Source organism: Oncorhynchus clarkii, chromosome 16, assembly GCF_045791955.1.
Source record: "Oncorhynchus clarkii lewisi isolate Uvic-CL-2024 chromosome 16, UVic_Ocla_1.0, whole genome shotgun sequence".
NCBI classification, from domain to species: domain Eukaryota; kingdom Metazoa; phylum Chordata; class Actinopteri; order Salmoniformes; family Salmonidae; genus Oncorhynchus; species Oncorhynchus clarkii.
The window spans coordinates 39,183,674-39,203,108 of NC_092162.1; the positions used below are offsets into that span (position 1 = coordinate 39,183,674).

The window sequence follows — 19,435 nt, forward strand, 5'->3', positions numbered from 1 at the left end:
GTGAATGACAGGTTTTATAAGCAGTCTGTTCTGTGCCAGCGCAGGATGCCACTCCCCGAGGAGCTATCAGCAGATAGTTCAGACCTGTGAATCACAATTCAGGAAAATAATACAGAAGTTTATGATCATATTTCATCCAGACTTATATTTACTCTCATGTAAATACATATCATACAGCACTTTTTCAGACAAACGGAAAAATGGAATGGGAATTTTTATGGGACAAACTCCTGCTAATGCACAAACAGATACATTCACACGCAGAGGCCTGCATACACACAGACATATAGTACATGCACACATTCATGCCTCATGCACTCAATCAGTGTGTGTGTGCATACGTGTATCTGTTTGTGTTTAGTTAGAGAGGTATTTCTCTACCAGCAATTTTTTTGACAGTTACAAAACTGCCCGAATGTGGTGTTGGTGAGGTGTGAAAGAGACGGGTCTAATTCGGCCACCATGTGTTTTCACTATGCCTGGAGGCTCTCTATTTGTTTCTACAAAGGTTTTCAAAGTGAATCAGTGTCTATTGCTGCCAATCAACATGAGCTTATAACACTGTGTGTAAGTGTGGACAGAAATGGACTCCAGTCGGTCTGTCCCTTCATCTACAATGTCAATGCCTCTGTTACTGTATCTGTCTGGCTGTTGTTGACCAAACTCCAGAGAGATAATACTCCCTCCATGCCCCGGTCAGAGCTGGTTATTTTTAACACTAGAAGAGGGTTGTTTAAGTATCAGAGACTGGGGGGGGGGGGGGGGGGGGGGGACAGAGAGAGAGAGTGCTGAGCCCCTCTTGTGTCTTCTCTGTCCCTACTCCGTGTATTCCTATCCAGCCGCTGTGGGACAAATTCCTAATCGCTTGGCTGGCTTTGATAGGAGGATTCAACCAGCAGACAAGTGTTGTGTGAGTGCACTGAAGAAATAAGCAGATAAATTGGGACAGCTCAATAATTGATATAAGGCCGCTGTCTAAAGAGACTACCGGTAAGCAGACACTATTAGACTTCAGGACAGGAGCAGAGAGCATAGTAGCATAGTACAAGCAAAGGGCCAGGTGATAACAGCAGAGAGAGATCGAGCTATATATAGCAGTTTGCCAAATACATCCTGGATGGACCTGACCATGTCATTTAGGAGAGTGAGTGGAGGTATATCTCACTTAGATTAAATCATTTTCCACTGAATACTCTCATAGGTCATTGCCCAAAATTGAAATGTAAACGTAAGTGCCCTGATAGACCTACATTCTATGACAACCAGTGCAGTCAGGTCATTTATCTGCCCGAATTAATAAATTGTAGGCTAATAGAAATTATTTTAAAAAGCAATGCCTAAAAATCATTGCAGTCCGAATATGAAACGTTGTCTGCAGCACAAATAACTCATTCAAGTCTAGAGTAAGATCGGGTCTTCTACCCCAACAAAGGGTCTTGAAACGGGTCTTTGGCTAAACCACAGAAAGCCCTCCCCTTTAAAAATCGACGCACCGCCCTTTAATTCCGCCGCCTGTAGCACTTCAACAGGCTGGCAGCGGCTGTATGGTGTGTGGTTATGTTTAGGTCTGGCCGTGGTGTTGACAATACCACCCTCCGAATGCGATGGGAATGCTGAAGGAATGGCTTTAAAACGATTTGTTCTCACGTTACTGGCCCTGTCTGGGTTAGCCATCGGCGACGGTAAGTGAAATAGCTACATGTGCCATCTTTTGATTTTGACTTCGTGTTTTTTTGTTTGTTTGTTTAATAACATGAGGGTGGCTTGCCTAGCTCTGGCATCGCCTGTCGATCATCATGGCGTTGTCTGTCTGGGATTTGTTCAACCACGGCTAGCTAGCTAATAAATCACATTTGACACATTGTGGCTAGCGCTGCTTGCTGAACTCGTTGAGGAACACTGCCCGTGTGTTTGTCATCCGGCAGCTCACATGCTCGTGTTACGTCAAGTAAATAGAAAATGTGATTTATTAACGTGTCGGGGAAAAAAAACCTCCTTCCGTCTGGCGCGAGGTAACGTTAGCTGGCTAGCTAATTTGTTAGCCAGGTGTGCACAAAAGGGCCAGTAATGTAACGTTAGTGTTTTGTCGATAGCTTGTGAATTTCAATATCGCTTTATTTGTGTGTCCAGGTGGGTATACTACAGAGCAGGGTTAACTTGCCTAAATATTCTGCTTTTGAGGGGGAAATCTTGAAGTGGGCATGGTCTGATTCAGGGTTTCCCAAACTCGGTCCTGCGGCCTCCCTTGGATACACGTTTTTGCCCTAGAACTACACAGCTTTTTCAAATCAAAGCTTGATGATGAATGTGTTATTTGTATCAGCAGTGTGACATTAGTGTTAGAGCAAAAAAACAAAATGTTAACCCAAGGGATGCCCCAGGACCGAGTTTGGGGGAAACCCTGGTCGAATTGACCCAACAACCCAAAACGTTCCTAATGAACCAGAAAATCAATCGTTTTTTTTATTTAAACTGGCTAACTCATTGATCCTGCTTTGTAGTGTACCCCTCTGGAAGGAGGCCACACGTTTCTGTTGCTGTTGGTTATCTGTGTGTGGCTGTGTTATGCTTTAGTGTTTACAAAACAATCAAGTGGCGATTAGAGTAACGTTAGCTGTGGTGGGGTGTATCGTTAGCTCTTCCACGGAAGACAAGGTGAAAGACCACATTTACTGACCTTTTTTTAGATCTTTGTGATTTTTTTTTTTTCTTCTGCATCTATTAGTTATCAATACTGAAGTAATTTAGATAGCCAATATCCTTCAACCAAGAGAACTGGATAGAAAAAAATAGACTTAAATCCAGATGTGGTACTTTTTTTAAACCTTTTTTTTTAACAAGTGAACATGTTGTGAAGCTAATAAATGTATTTGTCACATGCTTTGTAAACCACGGGTTTAGACTAACCGTGAAATACTTACTTATGGGTCCTTTTCAAACAATGCAGAGTAAAAGATAAAATAGAAATTGTGACGCAAGGAATAAATGCAGTGAATAAGGTCTCTGCATAAGTGTCTCTGTTACAGGAGTAGTTAAAAGACCACCGTGCACTATCCAAGTGGAAGCAGCCAAGGGTGCGACAACAGCCATCCATTCTAAGTATGCAGCTGACGCCCTCAGTTCGGGGCGTTCCTGCATGTGGACACTCCTTGCTAGCTAGCGTGAGCGACACCGGAGGACCGTGTCCATTCCTCCCGCCTGTTGAACACTTTGCCCTCACCGGCGGGGGCGAAGGACACTGTCTAGCTTGCTAGTTATCGACACACTGTGTCGACCCCCTCCTGCTGTATACCGGAGAAAACCGTGCCCGGAAGGCAGGGGCGAAGGACACTGTCTACCGGTCGTCCTGCCTCCCGCTGGCACAGCAGGCGGGAGGCTAGGCCGACACTGTACTAGCTAGTTTGATAGTTAGCTAGCACACAGTGTCACACTTGCCTGGCTAAGCTAGCACACGGTGTCCTTCACTCCTACTTGCCCTCGCCATCATTAACAGAGATTAACAGGGAGAACAGTGCCCAATAGACAGAGGTGAAGGACGCTGCCTACCAGCTAGCTAGCTACCGTTGTTGCCCCTGCCCCTTCGTCTGTGGGGTTTATCGTTAGTTGGCATCCAATGTTATTGTGCATTAATTCCACCTACTGTACTGGAGCGCCCCTGCCTCCCGCAACATAAAAATTGACCAACAGAAGTATAAAGAGGGGCTCCATGCAGGAACGCCCTGAATTGCGGGCCGCAGTTGCACCCTTCTCGTCCATTCAGCCGACCCAGACAGAAGTTAAAGTTGAAGTCTGGGTTCTTTGTGACGGAAATGTGGTGAATGGGGGTCTTTTCAGACTCCTGCTATGCCCCCCCCCCCCCCCCCAGTCTTCCCAGAGCAGCTGTTGACCAGATCCAAAATGGTGGTCCTCTGTGGCTCAGTTGGTAGGGCAAGGTGTCAGGATAGTGTGTTTGTTTCCCTGGATCACCCATACATAAGTTCCTTTGGATGAAAGTCTGCTAAATGGCATACTATGATAAATTAATACATCTGGATTGGAATTTGGCATATGGTGTACCTAGTCTGTAGCTACTAGCTAAACCTGTTTGTGCCTGTGTACTGGGTTATTTGTGCTTAACTTTTTGAAAGGGTAAAGTATGTTCAACTAAACTGCTGGAAGGGGCTGGTGTTTCTTTCTTTAGATTGAAAATCATTGCACGTTATTCCACTTGGGGCATTTAAATGGAATAGTGAGGGGAGTGTCTGGCCAGCTCCCAGTAATTTCTCTCCCTGTGTGATCTATTCTCTATTCCCTTGTTCCAACTTGCCACTCACAGAAACTTAAAACAATGACTGAGAAAGTTAACCCTATCTGCCAATGTCAATAACCTCAAGTCTGCTGCCACCCATTAGTTATGTTAAATGACTCATTCCTCTTCCAAGAATCAGAGCTACATTCCTCCCTCATCCGGCCGGGTTCAGATAAGGACATGATCCACATTGATTTGTCACCTTTTTCTGTCCCTATTCACATCTTTTAGGTTTTAAAAAAAAATAGACTGTGTTGTAGTGAGATGGCAGGAGGGTTAAATGGACGGGCTCAGGGATTGGTATCACCACTAAACCAAACTCCAGAACTGGTCTTGTTTTTAAAGGTAACTTTATGGGAACATATGACTGGGATGCACCGGAGTTGACCGTTTGAATGGGGTAGTCAATGTAGCGCTCAAGGACTAGTAAGTTCTCTAGTACCAGTGAGAGTGGCGGTTTCTCTGGCTCAGGGTTTCAGGTTGTGTCCAGCTGGGCTGCTGTGTGAAGAGGGGCCGATGCTGTGCAGCCTGGAGCCAGACGTTCACACCACACAATGGATTATGCTGTAACAAAGCTCAAACTAAAACCTGACAAACCCAAAGGTAGCGCAGGCCACCTAGTAAAAAGTTGGCCGAAGACCTCCGCTTAACTCTGGACCCTGACGCCAGCTCCCCTCTAATCATGGCTGCTTTAGACCTGTGACACCAGGTGTGTGCATTTACTTATCAAGTTGGACAGAAAGCCAGCAGGCTCCGGACCTGGTAGGAGAGTTGAATACCCCTGGACCAGGACTACGACTGGCGGGTTATCTGGTCTGTGACAGTACGTCTTTACTCACTGGGTCGCCATGGCTCACAGGTTGCCGGTTTCCTTTCCCGTTGAAGACATTGGGCCTGACCAATCATTAGCCTCGTCGTTATGAAGCTGACATGCTTTTGTGACTTAACTAGGTGCCAGAATAAAATGGATGTGCAATGTGATATATGCACTGTCTGAGCCACAGATACACTGCCGTGAGGCAGGGCGCGTCTCTCCTGCTTTCTCTCTGGCCCCTGTCTCTCTCCCCTCGTACACCCTTTGCTTTCTCTCGTCTCCTGTGTCTCTCAATCTCTCTACACCCCTTCCCCCTCACATACTATAGCCTATAGTGGACCTGACTGACCCATCGCAGACTTATCTTCTCAATGTTATGTCGTGTCACTTACAGTTCCTTCAGAAAGTATTCATACCCCTTGACTTATTCCACATTGTGTTACAACCTGAATTCAAAATGGATTAAATTGAAGTTTTCTACATACGATACCCCATAATGACAAAGCTATCTTTTGCAAATTGACAGAAAATAAAATGCAGACCTACCTCATTTACATAAGTATTCACACCCCTTTGCTGTGACACTCCAAATTGAGCTCAGGTGCATCCTATTTCCTTTGATCATACTTCATGTCACTACAACTTGATTGGAGTCCACCTGTGGCCAACTCAATTGTTTGGACATAATTTAGAAAGACTCAAGGTCCCACTGTTGACAGTGCATCAGTGGAGGCTGGTGGGATTAGCAATAGGAGGACGGGCTCATTGTAATGCCTGGAATGGAACAAAGTCAAACGGGGTTTCCAATGCATTTCTCCTTTGCCAAGACAATGCCACACCTGTCAGGTGGATGGATATCAAGAAGCTGATTAAACAGCATGATCATTGCACAGGTGCGCCTTGTGCTGGGGATAATAAGTAAGCTCCTAAAATGTGCTGTTTTGTCACACAAGACAATGCCACAACTTGAGACATCTATGAAGGAGCATGCAATTGGGATGCTGACTGCAGGAATGTCCACCAGAGCTGTTGTCAGAGAATTTAATGTTAATTTCTCTACCATAACTCGCGTCGGTCATTTTAGATAATTTGTCCGTACGTCCAACCGGCCTCGCAATCGCAGACCATGTGGAACCACGCCAGCCCAGGACCTCCAAATCCAGCTTCTTCACCTGCAGGATCATCTGAGACCAGCCACCAGGACAGCTGATGAAACTGGGGTGTATTTGTCTGTAATAAAACACTTTTGTGGGGGGGGAAACTAAGTTGGTGGGCCTGCCCAGTCATGTGAAATCCATAGATTAATGAATTAATTTCAATTTACTGATTTCCTTATTAACTCTAACTCAGTAAAATCTTTCAAATGTTCCATTTTATTTTTGTTTACTATAGCTACATTTTCTAAACAAGTTTTCACTTTGTCATTATGGGGTATTGTGTTAGACAGGGAAACTATTTTGAATTCGGGCTAGAACACGACGATCACTTTAACTCTACCTACATGTACATATTACCTCGTCTAACCGGTGTCTATGTACCGGTACCCCCTGTGTATATAGCCTCGCTATTGTTATTTTACTGCTGCTCTTTAATTATTTGTTAAATTTTTAATTTAAAAAAATGTACTTAACCAACAATGCCTTTAAGAAAAAAGTGTTAAGGGCTTGTATGTAAGTGTTTCACTGTGAGGTCTACACCTGTTGTATTCGGTGAGTGTGACAAATACGATTTGATTATGTCAAGGGGTATGAATTCTTTCTGATGGCACTGCATGCGTCCTCCTGCTGCCCACTGTGCCAGTAACTTATAGGGCTACACAGCTAGTCTGGCTTCTGTTTCAGGGTTCGCTTGAGGGGCTTAAAGTACTTGAAGTTCAAGTACTGGAAAATCTGAAATTAATTTTCTTTTTTTTCCTCACTCTCGTTTCGTGATGTGGTTGCCACCCACATTGCCAGGCAGGTACAGAACTGACTGATTAGGTGTCGGCAAACGTCATATCGGTAGCTTAAAATGCCAGGTTAATGTAGATTCAAACCTGCCTTTTGTGCATATGGAACATTTCTAGGATCTTTTATTTCAGTTCATGAAACACTGGAAACAACCAACCCACAAGTTGCAAAAATGCGTCAGACTTTGGCGTTGCGAGCATGGGTGAATCGGCCCTGAAGAGCCACATGAAAGGCAACACTGCATCCTGCGCTGGCGCCAGTTCTACATAATAATTTGTTTTCTATGCAACAACCTCCAACCCCTATTTTGATATATCCAATTGGTAATTAGTTTTGTTCCATCGCTGCAACTCCTCGGGAGAGGCGGATGTCGGGAGCATTGTTGTGAACCCGGAAGCCAGCCGCACCAATGTTTCGGAGGAAACGCTGTACAACTGGCGACCGTGTTGGCGTGCATGCGCCCGGCCCACCACAGGAGTCGCTAGAGTGCGATTGGACAAGGACATCCATGCCGGCCAACCCCTTCCTAACCCGGACAACGCTGGGCCAATTCTGGGTCGCCTCATGGGTCTCACTGTCACGGCCGGCTGCGACACAGTCCGGGTTCGAACTGGGATCTGTATTGATGCCTCAACCACGGCAGTGCTTTAGACCGCTGTGCCACTCGGGAGGCCCTCCAGAGCCTTTTAACAATCGCATTGTTCACGGAGCGCCTGCGACATTCTGGTTTATCAAGCAGCAGCCGTGATGCTGCTGTTCTGGTGGACGTTCACGTGCTGTTTTCCCTCACAGTGCCCTTCCCCCGACCGGTGACTGAAGCTGCCAGTCGGAAGCAAGACGCTTTTTCGTAGCTATCAAGTAGTAGACGTCCAATTTTAAACGGTCACTAAGCTGGAAATGTGTGTTCACCATAAGGCATATCCCCAAATTCTGCTCATCGCTACTCAAATGACAAAATCGACAGCACGAACACATGAATGTAGTGAAACGTGTGTTATTGAGTAGGACCTGTAAGGTAGTGATGAATACTAAGATTTAAAAAAAAAAAATGTACAACATTTTCATGATATTGTGGCTCTGGCGACTAGAAACAATTGCATAAATTGAACTATTACAAGCTGGTGGTCCTTGAAAATAAATATTAGTGCTTTGAAAAAGTATTTGAAAAGCCTTGAATTTGACTTTCCACTGTCTGTACGAACCCTTTCCCTTGTTGCAGAACGAAGTGTTGTGGTTTAATGGGCTCAATTTTCTTCTAGTATTATGTACCTCTTGTAACCACTGGAAACTAGACCGGACCACTGCTGTCATTATCTTTTCTTGCCTCATGTAATCACCAAGAACATTAATTTAGTACAACCAATAAGAAAAATCCCCTTTTCCTTGGCGTGCTGCTGAACTAGCCATTCGGGTGCTGCTGTGTGTGCGCACGCTGTGTGAAAGCCGTTTCATGTCCTAATGATGTTATGGAAATGAAAGGGAGCACATAGTCAGATTCCAACATGTGCATGCCTGTCTACCAGATCAGAGCCAAGGGAATGTACAGGAACTGAGCTGCCTGGAGTCACTGGGTTCAGGATAGATTTGCGTATAGGACAGTTTTTCTCCTTTTACGTCGTGTCTGTGTTTAACGTGTGGTGTGACTTAAGATGTGGTCTGGGGCTTCCTATATGTTCATCTATGTGCATATGAGGTAGTTGAATTCTGTTTTTTACGTGTGTGTGTACTTTGTCTCAAGTTCTGTTGTGGGTCTATTAGTCCGTGTCGGGCTGAGTGAGAGTAGCTTTCCTCCCTTAATCACCAGGCTAATAACCTCCTCTTTTGGTTCTGTGTGTTGTGGTGAAGGTTCTAGCCTGGGTCCACTAGGGGTGAGTGTAGCTTAACGACCCGGGTGCCTCTAATGACCTCCAGCCCAGAGAGCCCTGGAGGCTGAGAGGCCTAATCGCAGCCACAGACTGTCTGGCCTCTCTCTCACTGACCTGTGGACATGATCACTTGAATACAAATTCAGAAATATGATTCGGTGGTCGTTAGCCTTATGTGTTATTGCGGTGTCTGTGTCACAGTGCAGTGGACTCTTATGGAGGAGCTGAACATGATACCCACCTTCCACTGCACTGCCGTTAGTCTCCAATCAGTACACATTTCAGAGAACAACGCCTTGAATAGTGTAGCTACACTTATACTCACGTAGACAGACATACAGAGGGTTAGGCAGGTACTAGTGGGCTGTTTAGAATGGTATGTAATCTGACCCTGTGATGGAGACCAATGTAATGACTTTCCTCTTTCCTCCCAGTATTGATAAAGGCTGAAGTGTGTGTGTGTGCACGTTTTTTCTGTCTGGTGGCGTCTGCTTGTCTTGATCAGCCCTCTGTCTGGTAGCTAACTGTATCTAATTTCAGATAGTGCAGTTTGGGTAATGGTGCTCACACGCAGTCTGTCTGCTCTGTGCTGTTTAGCCCCCAGAATTCTTTGCTGCTGTGTAACAGTTTTTTTTTGTCCCATGCCAAACAGGCTTAGGCTAAACATTTTCCACTGACATCATACTCATTCTTGAGGTGTACTGTTGTAACTGACTGATTCACCATATGCATATGAACACAAGCACTGTGAGTGTCAGCGTCTGACTGGCACACCAACACAGTCACTGCAATGTTTGTTAAACCCATTTCTGTGGTTTTGGAGTCCGTCTCCCACAAAGCTCTCTCCTGAACCACACCTGGGTTCTAACACTTTTTCAAATCTTTCAAATAGTTTTAGCGTTTGCTTCCGCTTGCCTGGAGTGCCAAATGGGTGGGGTTTGCAGTTTTTCTACTATTCTATTGGTCCATTGTACTAGGCAAGCTCAACCATGCCCAGCTTAACTATTTGGAATACTTTCTAATTGTATTTTTAACACAGGTCTGTCCTGAGCTCAGTCCAAATGAAGCAAGCACTGGTTATGGCAACAATGTTTTATTCATCCCTCCCTTCACTGTTTGCGTCCCAAATGACACCCTGTTCCCTATGAAGTGCAACAGTTTTTACCAGAGCCCCTTTCGGCACTTTATAGTGTACATCCCAAATGGAACCCTATTCCCTATGTCTGCCATTTGGAATGATAGGGTCTTAACACTTTGCTCTTAAACGGCTCCATCCAACCTGTATTCAGTCTAGACTGGGTTTTAATGATTGAATGTCACAGCTGGTTACTCTAGCTAGCTGCAGACCCCTCACAGACCGGGGGGGGCTACATAACCCCCCCCCCCCCCCTCCCTTATCTGTGCTCTTCCCCTCTGCCTGTCCCCTGTCTCTGCCCACAGAAGATGAGATTTTCAGCAATTCCTCATAGGACACTGAAAGTTTGCAGACATTTTATAAAAATTATTATTATTTTTTTTTATGTAACCAACATTTTTGTCAAAGTATTTGATCTATTCTATCCCCAGAGCACAAGGTCTGGTGGTGAGTGGAGCACTCCTCCACCTCCTCTCCATACTTCCCTGCTCTTTGTTTAGCACAGGGCCCGTCCAATCCCTCCTCGTTTCCCTGTAATCTCAGCACAAAGGACCAGTGTAAGGACACCAATTATGTGCAGAGTTCACACCAACCAGCTCAACCCCCACAGTGGAGCTGACTGTCCCTCCCCTGGGAAGCCTACTCTCTGAAAAGAGTCAGTTCTGTTTGAAAACTTTTGAAAGGAAATTAAATCATGAGCAAAAATGTTCTGAGTTCTGTTTATCTTCGGACACATTTAGAAGTCTTGTGTTTATATATTAGGCACACTGATGGGTTGTGGTATTGTCTATATGTAGGGCCATGTAAAATGTTTTTTTTTTTTTTATAAATATTTTTTTTATATTTTTTTACCTGAAATCTGTTTTTAGTTTTACCACAAATTCCATTTCTGTTTTTCCTGGGTTTCAATTTTATTTTATTTTTTTACTCAAAAGCACACAAAATTGAATCTTCTAAGTCCACAACAATGCTTAAACCAAGACTACTTTTGAGGTCTGGGAAAAAATACAAGAAATAGATTTTTGGTTGTAGTTATCCTTTAATGCAAATGCACATTATCCCTTAATGTTTGGTTAGCAATGTTGCTGATTTGAAATTTGCACAACAATATTTGCATGTGACGCTAGCTAGCTATGAACCTCAATCAACCTAAACTTCAAAACTTTGATCAACGGCACCATTTGTGTTGACTAAATTAAACTGTGTCCTTTTGCCACCGAAGGATGTAAAGATACACACACACACACACACACACACACTCACTAACATTGTACCTTTCGCATGTAATATGCTACAAATTGGATTATGGTATCTTCTAACATTATAATTGTCATATATTCTAGCTAATGGCTCATGTTCTATAAGATACATTTTGCAATCCACCTCCCTTTTTTTAATTATTTTATTTTACCTTTATTTAACCAGGCAAGTCAGTTAAGAACAAATTCTTATTTTCAATGACGTCATAGGAACAGTGGGTTAACTGCCTGTTTGTGTGTGTGAACGACCGATTTGTACCTTGTCAGCTCGGGGGTTTGAACTTGCAACCTTCCGGTTACTAGTCCAACGCTCTAAACACCAGGCTACCCTTCTGATTTTGTCTCTGTATTCTAAAATAATTCTCAGCAAATAAACGAGGTAGAATTCCCACGCCCCATTTAATTTCTTTACATTTTTAATTAGCTGACATTTTTTTTGGGGGGGGGCTCCTTATTTTCATGTACTGTACCTAGAATACAAATGGTTGGATTTGCACTAAGCAATTTCCTCCAAGAACCAAATGTGAAACTGGCATATGTTTAGATCGTGTGTGTATATACATGTATCATTTTAAATTGGTAACACGTGGCTAGCTCAACAATATGCAAACAAGGTGAGTTTAGCTATTCTCTGCTTCAGACGTACAATGACCTGTTGACGCATGCCATTATCATCTGCAAAAGGGGTTCACCTGGCTGATATCCTGAGACGGTGACAATCAAACCGATTTGGAGAGCTCACAACTGGACAAATGCAGTGCCTTCAGAAAGTATTCACACCTAGACTTTTTCCACGTTTTGTTGTGTTACAGCCCAAATTTAAAATGGATTCAATTGAAAGTCTACCACTGCCTACAATGTCAAAGTGGAATTGTATTTTTAATACAAAATAAAACTGAAATGCCATTAAAAAGGGGTGGAAAACATGACAAGCCTAAATACGTTCACGAGTAAACATTTAGCTTTAAGTGAAATATTAAGTTGCATAGACTCTCTGTGTGCAATAATATTGTTTAACATATTTTTATTTTGACTACCTCATCTGTACCCCACACACAATTCTTGTAAGGTCCCCAAGTCGAGCAGTGAATTTCAACCACACAGACCAGGGAGGTTTTCCAATGCCTCAAACGTAATAATGAGCAGACATTGATTATCCCTTTGAGCATGGTGAATACAATGTGTTGGATTCGACCCAAACACAATGCGTCACCGAGTACGACTTTTCATATTTTCCAGCATGGTGGTGTTTGCATCATGTTATGGGTATGCTTATCATCGGCAAGGACTAGGGAGTTTTGAGATAAAAATACCATCTGTTGAAGATGCAGTATCTCTTCTCATTCCTGTTGGCCAGTCATCATAAGGCTAGGGAGTCTGTAGCATAGCAACCCATATTTTCTCCCTGCCTCCCTGGCTTGTCCCCTCTTGAATGGATATTTTCACTGATGTTTTAAACTTCTGTAAACTGTGTGTGTATGGGACAGTCATCACATCGGACTATTAACCACAGTTTCTAGTTGGGGTAGGTTTTAATAGTCAGTGGGTACAGCATCTCCAATGCACTTCCTTATAAACTCACTCAGTCAGCGTATAGATGGTGTTCTCTGAGGCTGACCGGAACATATCCCAGTCCGCGTGATCAAAACAATCTTGAAGCGTGGATTCCGATTCGTCAGACCAGCGTTGAACGGTTCTAGTCACTGGTACATCCTGTTTGAGTTTCTGCCTATAAGACTGTAGGAGCAAGATGGTGTTGTGGTTGGATTTGCCGAAGGGAGGGCTTTGTAAGCATCGCGGAAGTTAGCATAGCAGTGATCGAGTGTGTTAACCCCACAAGTCTACAATCAATATGCGGATAGAATTTAGGTAGCCTTGTTCTCAAATTTGCTTTGTTAAAATCCCCAGCTACAATAAATGCAGCCTCAGGATGTATGGTTTACAGAGTCCAGTGAAGTTGCCTGAGGGCCGTCGCGGTGTCTGCTTGAGGGGGAATGTACACGATTTGATTAAAAACTTGGCAGTAGTCTCGTCCCGGGTCCTTCTCCCTGCCTTATTTAAACTATTTCACGAAACTATGCTCCAGAATAGGATGTGGCACTGGGTTGTTTTTCTCTCTCTATCAAAGCCTGTTGCTTCATCTCTGTGTAATCTGCAGGAAATTCCGTGTCTGTGATTGCGTGTGAACTGCAGTGAACTTGGACACGCGCCATTAGGAGTTACTGGCACTTCCCCCGTCTGTCCCTAGCTCCAAGAGCAGTCCACATGCTGTTGCTGACGAGAATGACTGAATTACAAGAAACTGCACACGCTGCTGCTGATATGAAATGGCAAGATGTCGACTCATTCCACTTCCACTTTCCTCCAAACGCTGTTCCAACAACACGTGCGCGCGCGCACACATACAGTGCATTCGGAAAGTATTCATACCCCTTGACAAATTTTTTTTTTGTTACGTTAGTCTTATTCTAAAATGGATTAATTTGTTTCTCCCCCCCCCCCCCCCCCCCCCCCCTCCAATCTACACACAACACCCCATAATGACAAAACAAAAACAGGTTTTTAAAAACAGATCACATTTTACAAGTATTCAGTACATTGTTAAAGCAACAGTCTTCTTGGTTGTGACGCTACAAGCTTGGCACAAGTATTTGGAGTTTCTGCCATTCTGCTCTGCAGATCCTCAAAATGATCCTTTCTGGCAAATTTCAAGCAGGCTGTCGTGCCTTTTACTGAGGAATGGCTTCCATCTGGCCATTACCATAAAGGCCTGATTGGAGTGCTGCAGAGATGGTTGTCCTTCTGGAAAGTTCTCCCATCTCCAAGAAGCTCTGTCAGTGACCATCAGGTTTTTGGTCACCTCCTTGACTATGGCCCTTCTCCCCAATTTTGCTCAGTTTGGCCAGGCATCTTCCAATCATGTAGAAACATCTCAAGGAGGATCAACAGAAACCCGATGCAGCTGCGCTCAATTTAGTGTCGTAGCAAACGGTCTGAATACTTGTGCAACATGATAGATGATGCCGCCAGAGAGAATGGCTGCCATTTTATTGGCTCTTAACCAACCGTGCTATTTTTTTATTCTCATTGTTTAACTTATTTTGTACGTAATGTCGCTGCTACCGTCTCTTATGACCGAAAAGAGCTTCTGGACATCAGAACAGTCACTACTCACCTCAAATTTTCTTTGAACCTTTCTAGGGCAGGCGTTCCACTAGCGGAACCCCTCGACAACATTCCGCTGAAAAGGCAGTGCGCGAAATTAAAAAATATTTTTTAGAAATATTTAACTTTCACACATTAACAAGTCCAATATAGCAAATGAAAGAAACCTCTTGTTAATCTACCCATCGTGTCAGATTTCAAAAATGCATTACAGCGAAAGCACCACATATGATTGTTAGGTCATAGCCAAGTCAAAAACACACAGCCATTTTTCCAGCCAAAGATGGGAGTTGCAAAAAGCAGAAATATAGATCAAATTAATCTGATCTTCATCAGATGACACTCATAGGACATCATGTTACACAGTACATGTATGTTTTGTTCAATAATGTGCATATTTGTATCCAAAAATCTGTTTACATTTGCATGTTATGTGCAGTAATGTTTTGATTCCAAAACATCTGGTGATTTTGCAGAAATACTCATAATAAACATTTGATAAAAGATAAGTGTTATTCACAGAATTAAAGAGACTTCTTCTTTTAATGCAACCGCTGTGTCAGATTATACTTTTTCCGTAAAGTAAAGAAAAAAAATCTGAGAACGGTGCTCAGAACCCAACCCAGCCAGAGAAAAATCCGCCATTTTTGAGTCAACAGAAGTTAGAAATAACACCATAAATATTCACTTCTGATCATCATCAGAAGGCACTCCCAGGAATCCCAGTTTGACAATAAATGTATGTCCAAATAGCCACTTGTTGTTAGCGTGTTCAGCCCAGTAACCATCTTCATGAGGTGCAGGCACTTCGTCCAGACAAAAACTCTAAGTTCCGTTACAGTCCTTTAGAAACATGTCAAACGATTGTATGGAATCAATCTTTAGGATGTTTTTAACATAAAACATCAATGTTTCAACCAGAGAATTCCTATGTCTGAAGAAAAGCACTGGAACGAGAGGTAACTGTCGGGAGCGCGCGTCATGAGACCAAGGCACTATTGCCAGACCACTGACTCAAACAGGTCTCATGAGCCCCTCCTTTATAGTAGAATCCTCATTCAAGTTTCTAAAGACAGTTGACATCTAGTGGAAGCCGTAGGAAGTGAAACTTTATCCATATCCCACTGTATTCGGTAGGCCAACCTTTGAAAAACTACAAACCTCCGATGTCCCACCTCCCGGTTGGATTTTTCTCAGGTTTTCGCCTGCCACATGAGTTCTGTTATAATCACAGACATCATTCAAACAGTTTTAGAAACTTCAGTGTTTTTGATCCAATAGTAGTAATAATAATAATAATAATAATAATAATAATAATAATAATAATAATAATAATAATAATAATAATAATAATAATAATAATTTAAAAAAATAATAATATGCATATGTTAGTATCTGGGACAGAGTAGGAGGCAGTTCACTAAGCATGCTATTCATCCAAAAGTGAAAATGCTGCCCCCTATCCCAAAAGAGTTAATGAGTTGAACGGGAAGGATATACTTCAAACAGGCCCTCATCCCCGCCGTTCGCTGGAGAAAGATTTAGCGGAAAGAGATCGGGGTTCCTTGTGAGGATCAGGTGATGGGTGGCTAATCTGCCTTTACCATCCGTACTGTTAGCCAACGTTTAATCGCTGGAAAATTTAAATGGGACGAACTGAAAGCACGTTTATCCAACCAACTGTAATTATCTTGTTCAGTCAGGAGGGGCAAATTAAACTCTAGACCACCTTTACTCCACACACAGATGTGTACAAAGCTCTCCCTCGCCCTCCATTTGGCAATTCTGACCATAATTCTCTCCTCCTGCTTACAAGCAAAACCTTTAAGCAGGAAGCATCAGTGACTCGGGTTATGAAAAAGTGGTCAGATGAAGCTGATGCTAAACTACAAGACTGTTTTGCTAGCACCGACTGGAATATGTTCCTGGATTCTTCCAATGGCATTGAGTGCACATCATTCACTGGCTTCATCAATAAAGGGATTGACGACGTCGTCCCCAGAGTGACTGTACATATATACCCCAACCAGAAGCCATGGATTACATGCAATATTCTCACTGAGCTAAAGGGTAGAGCTGCTGCTTTCAAGGAGCTGGACTCTAACCCGGAAGCTTACAAGAAATCCCGCTATGCCCTCCGACGAACCATCAAACAGGAAAAGCGTCAATACAGGACTAAGATCAATTTGTACTATGTCGGATGTGGCAGGGCTTGCAAGCCATTACAGACTACAAAGGGACGCACAGCCGAGAGCTGCCTGGTGACACAAGCCTACCAGAAAAGCTAAACAACTTCTATGCTCGCTTCGAGGCAAGTAACACTGAACATGCATGAGGGCATCAGCTGTTCCGGACGACTGTGTGATCATGTTCTCCGCAGCCGACGTGAGTAAGACCTTTTTAAACAGGTCAATATTCACACGGCCGCAGGGCCAGACGGATTACCAGGACGTGTACTCCGCATGCGCTGACCAACTGGTAAGTGTCTTCACTGACATTTTCAACCTCTCCCTGATTTGAGTCTGTAATACATGTTTCAAGAAGACTACCATAGTCACACTGATCCTCAACACGGGCTCCTGTAGTCCCTGTTCACTCATGACTGCACGGCCAGGCACGACTCCAACAACATTAAGTTTGCCGATGACACAACAGTGGTAGGCCTGATCACCGACAACGATGAGACAGCCAATAGGGAGGTGGTCAGAGATCTCATTGTGTGGTGCAAGGACAACCTCTCCCTTAATGTGATCAAGACAAAGATGATTGAGAGGAAGCGACAAAACCTATTCCCCCTCAGGAGACTGAACAGATTTGGCATGGGTCCTCAAAAGGTTCTACAGCTGCACCATCGAGAGTATACTGGTTGCATCACTGCCTGGTATGACACCCGCTGGTGTCAGAGGAAGGCCCTAACATTTGTCAGTCTCCAGCCACTCCTCTCTGCTACCGCACGGCAAGTGGTACCAGAGAATCAAGTCTAGGTCCAAGAAGCTTCTAAACAGCTTCTACCCCCAAGCCATAAGACTCCTGAACAGCTAATCAAATGGCTACCCAGACTATTTGCATCCCCCCCCCCCCCCTTTTCAACACTGCTGCTACTCTGTTTTATCTATGTATAGTCACTTTAATGTACATATTACTTAAATTACCTTGACACTGGTGCCCTGGTTGACTTTGTACCGGTACCCTTTGTATATAGCCCTGCTATTGTTATTTACTGTTGCGCTTTAATATTTTTTTTTAGGTATTTTCTTAACTGCATTGTTTAAAGGTTTGTAAGTAAGCACTTCACTGTAAGGTCTACGTTGTGTTCAGCGCATGTGACAAATAAAATTTGATTTGAAATTGGGCATTTTTTTTTTTAGACATTTGCTAAAATTTCTAATCCTTTTTTTTTGCTTTGTCACTGAGAGAAAATATAATTAATCCATTTTACAATAAGGAAAAAGTCAAGGGGTCTGAATACTTCCCAGAATGCACTGTACATGCAGACGCGCAGGCGCACATTACACACAGCAGTTCAACTGTGGGAATGGCTCCCAGTCACACATTATGATGGCGCAATAGGTGGGGGGGGTTATGTGGTGTGTGTGTGTGTGTGTGGGGGGGGGGGGGGGTGAGTAAACTTAAGGGAAGTGGGTTGAGTAAGACTGAGTGGGTGGGAAAGTGTTACTAACCCGACAATATTTGGATCCTAAGGAGAGTGGTGAAACTACAGCAGGAGTAGCTCAGGAAGAAAGTGCTGTTTCAAACTGTTCTGTTCTGATTGAGGATGGATATTTTTTCAGGAGACCTGCTGCTGTTGAAACTCCAGAGATGAACCTACAGAGGAAGGTTGAAGCTTGTGCTAACATAGTCTGGCTTGGCTTACCAGTGAGTCTGAGAGACTAATGCTCATTGTTGATGATCCAGCAAACTTCACAAATTCCAGGCCAATCTCAATTTTGCCGGCCATCTAAAAAATTTTTTACAGCATAGGTTCATCCGTTATATCTTAACAAGGAAAGTCAGTTTTATGAACTTCAGTATGGTTTCAGAAATCTCACCCTTCCTACATGGCTGTTAGTTACTTAATTGGTGATATACATACAGCAAATGATTGCGAAGATCATAGATTAGATTTTTTTTTTTCTTAAAAGCTTTTGATACTGTTGATCATAATAGTTTGAATAAAAATGTGAAACTGAGGAGTATTTGTCTGTAATAAGGCCCTTGTGGGGAAAAAACTCGTTCTGATTGGCTGGGCCTGGGAGGGCATGGCTCCCCAGTGGGTGGGCCCTCCCATGGGCCCTCCCAGGCCCAGCCAATCAGAATGAGTTTTCCCCACAAGGGCCTTATTACAGACAAATACTCCAGTTTCATCAGCTGTCCGGGGGGCTGGTGAAGAAGCCGGATGTGGAGGTCCTGGGCTGGAGTGGTTACACGTGGTCTGCGCTTGTGAGGCCGGTTGGACGTACTGCCAAATGTTCTAAAATGACAGAGGCGGCTTATGTTAATTTCTCTAACATTCAATTCTCTGGCAACAGCTCTGGTGGACATTCCTGCAGGCAACATGTCAATTGAGCTCTCCTTCAAAACTTGAGACATCTGTGGCATTGTGTTGTGAAAACACTGCACATTTTAGTGGCCTTCTATTGTCCCCAGCACAAGGTGCACCTGTGTAATGATCATGCTGTTTTATTCAGCTTCTTGATAATCCATCCACCTGACAGGTGTGGCATATCTTGTCAAAGGAGAAATGCTCACTAACGGGTATAATCAAATTTGCGCGTTTGGAACATTTCTGGGATCTTTTTTTATTTCAGCTCATGAAACAGGACATACACACTTGACTTGTTTTGTATATTTGTGTGTTTTCCTCTCACATATTTAATTTACCTCAGTTCATCAGCATTATCTAATTTCTCAGTGGTTTAAAATGAACATTGTCACTGACTTTTATTATTTGGTCCAAAGA

General features: G+C 43.5%; 1 protein-coding gene across 2 annotated transcripts in view; it reads left to right on the top strand.

Annotated features, from left to right (window-relative positions):
* Nucleotides 1-1,497: 1,497 nt before the first annotated feature.
* Nucleotides 1,498-19,435, top strand: part of LOC139368413 (activin receptor type-1B-like) — a 31,441-nt gene continuing 13,503 nt past the window's right edge. Inside the window, exon 1 of one of the 2 annotated variants that reach the window (XM_071107274.1) lies at nt 1,498-1,682. In XM_071107274.1, the coding sequence (XP_070963375.1) occupies nt 1,622-1,682 (61 nt within the window). In that variant the 5' untranslated portion in view covers nt 1,498-1,621. The remainder of the gene's footprint in view (nt 1,683-19,435) is intronic. The other variant, XM_071107273.1, reaches the window with a different exon arrangement.